This window comes from Camelus ferus, chromosome 10, assembly GCF_009834535.1.
Source record: "Camelus ferus isolate YT-003-E chromosome 10, BCGSAC_Cfer_1.0, whole genome shotgun sequence".
In the NCBI taxonomy this organism is placed as follows: Eukaryota; Metazoa; Chordata; class Mammalia; order Artiodactyla; family Camelidae; genus Camelus; species Camelus ferus.
Window position 1 is genome coordinate 31,619,731 of NC_045705.1, and position 2,897 is coordinate 31,622,627.

The following is a 2,897-nucleotide window of genomic DNA, read 5'->3' on the forward strand; positions in this document are numbered from 1 at the left end:
TAAAATATTACACTAAAAATTTTATAGATAAGGCACATAAAATGGAATAAAGCTAGTCTATGCAACATTAAATATTTAATATAATATAGAGAATGAAGATTATAAAAATAAGAATCTGACCAAAAACAAAATGAAGAATGAGAAAGTAGTAAGAGTAAATGCAGAAATTAATTAACAATTGCTATATATAAAATAGATAGGGAACAAAGTTCTACTATATAGCACAGGGAACTATATTCAATACTTTGTAATTGCCTATAATGAAAAATAATATGAAAAGGAATATCTATATGTACAACTGAATCATTATGCTGTACACCAGAAATTAACACAGCATTGTAAATAGACTATGCATCAATACAAAAATTAAATTTTCAAAGAGGTAAAACAATTAACAATTAGTGTAACTCAATAAAAATTTCATTAATTCATTATAAAGTATTTATTGACACCTTACTATAAATGCATCCTACTATTCTAGGTACAGTGATAGAACATTATACAGTTTACATTCTAGTAAGGAATTGTTATTAATAGCATGAACATATAGTTTATTCTTCAAGTATAATTATCCTAAATCATTTGAAGATACAAAAAGTTTGCATCAGATTTATGAAAATTTTTTATATTACAAAGAGACATGGCCTAATGCTAAATTACCACCTTCATGATGGATACAGCACTAATTTAATACTTTATCTGCCTGCATTTTTCCTCCAGAGCTTCTTCATAGCATTAGTCATCTCAGAATTTCTCAGACTGTAGATTAATGGGTTCAGCATGGGGGTGATGACTGTAGAAAACATGCTTAATGATTTGTCGATTGAGAAGGTCTTAGCAGGTCTTGCATACATGAAAATACAGGGGACAACCACAGTGATGTGGGAAACACAGGTCTGGAGGGCTTTCCACCTCCCTTCCTGACTCAGGTTCTTTAGAGAGCGCAAGATGACTCCATAAGAGATGAGTAAGAGCAGAAACACAATAGTGCAGATCAGTCCTCCATTGGCCACCACTAAGATGTCAATGACATAGGTGTCAGTGCAGACCAGTTTCAATAAGGGATACATGTCACATGTAAAGTGATCAATGACATTGGGGCCACAGAAAGGGAGCCCATAAATAGTGCCAAGTTGAATTACTGAGTGCAGAAATCCTCCAACCCAGGACACCACCAGCAGCACAACACACACCCTTTGCCTCATGATAACCAAATAATGCAAGGGCCTACAGATGGCCACATAGTGGTCACAGGCCATCACCAACAGAAGGAAGACCTCTGAACCAACGAAAATGTGCTCTATAAACAGATAAGTCCTGCAAGATTCAAAGGATATGGTATTTTCCCCAAAGAACAAGTCTGAAAGCAACCTGGGGGAAATAGAAGAGGAATAAGCCATGTCCATAAATGATAAGCTAGCAAGAAAAAAGTACATCGGTGAGTTCAGGGTCTTACTGACACTTATTGTTACGACAATGAGCAGGTTGCCCAACAAGGTCAAAATGTAGAAGAGTAAGAACATAACAAAAAGGACCTTCTGCTCCTTTGGATTCTGTGTGAGGCCCAGGAGGATGAAATAAGTTACATTGTTCCTTGGTTCCATCTAGTCTGTACAGGTGCTGAGGTCACTATTAGAAGCAGTTTACCTACAAAACAATAGGGAAAACTTCTAAGCATGTTGTAAGTTTCATCTTTTATTGACCTATTCAATTAAAAAATGTATATGGAGTATATGTTTGTGCTCAATGTGTCATAGATATTGTACCAAGCTGAATAAGATATAGCTCCTTGCCCTCAGTGATATGATGCATGGTGAAGGATCAGAAAGTCCCACATCCATGTAATAAGGGGCGTTATAAGAATTTTGACACAATGCTAAGGATCACAGTGTAGGAATATATCAGTCAAACTAGAATCAGAGAAGGCTTCCTGGAAAAGCTAACACTTTACGTCAGTTTTAAAGGAAAAGTGAAAGAACAAAAAACAAAAAAAGATGGGGAGGGGAATTCCATGAAAATGTATACCATTTATGACCGTGAATATGTAATATTGAGACCCAGTTAAATTAACTTACATATTCAGTGTGAGTAGATCAAACTATGAATAAAAGGTCACTGTCCTGGACTGCTTTAGTCTCACTGAGACTTTTTACTGAGGGTCTGTAGTTAGATGTTCCTCCTTTTCCTGACCAATGCATACTGAAGCAGTGTCTCTAGCCCCTATCTCTACTCTAATTTTAACACTCGTGTAAGCAACATCTCCAGTTTTAGAGATCTGCAGTTGTATATCAATGTAGTGTCTATTATAAAAAATTTTTAAATTTTCCACAACAAATAAAGTGTTTCCCATCTCATTAAATAGTGCCACCTTTAAAAATCTCACCTAGTTACTCACTCCCTTTTTGCTCTCATAGTTCTTATTCATATCTGTAACAAATTCTGTTGTCTCTACTCTCACATTATATCACAAATTTGATCATTCCCTCCCTACCTCCCATTTCCTTCCTGGCCCACTGCAGTAGCCTCTTGCCATGTCTCTCCACTTTTATTTTGGCCTACAACAATTTGTTCTCCTGAAATAGATCAAAATATACTCTTTAAATGTTGTTATGATTATGTCACTCAACTGCTCAAAACTTTCAGTGAATTCCAGTTATATTCTCACAAATTACTGCATTTCAATTCACTTTTACAGTAAACAGTACTGTAATTACCTTTCTGTAGTTGATGAAACTGAAGATCAGAATATCTCATTAATTTTCCCAAGGGCATATTTTTAAGTGATAAAACTAGAACTGGAACCTAACTTTTATTTATTCCAAAATGACTCAATTTCTTACATAATATAAAAAGTCACACAATTGTGAAAACTGGTTCTCACTATTCAGTCTTAGTGT

The 2,897-nt window shown here is 35.0% G+C and overlaps 1 protein-coding gene across 1 annotated transcript; it reads right to left on the bottom strand.

Moving 5' to 3' along the window:
* Window positions 1–695: 695 nt before the first annotated feature.
* Window positions 696–1,604, bottom strand: LOC102505502 (olfactory receptor 4A47-like). The gene has a single exon (XM_032490482.1). The coding sequence runs from the start codon at window positions 1,602–1,604 to the stop codon at window positions 696–698; it is 909 nt and encodes a 302-aa protein (XP_032346373.1).
* Window positions 1,605–2,897: the final 1,293 nt, after the last annotated feature.

Excerpts from the sequence above, each read along its gene's own strand:
- LOC102505502 (XM_032490482.1), bottom strand. The coding sequence starts at position 1,604 with ATGGAACCAAGGAACAATGTAACTTATTTCATCCTCCTGGGCCTCACA.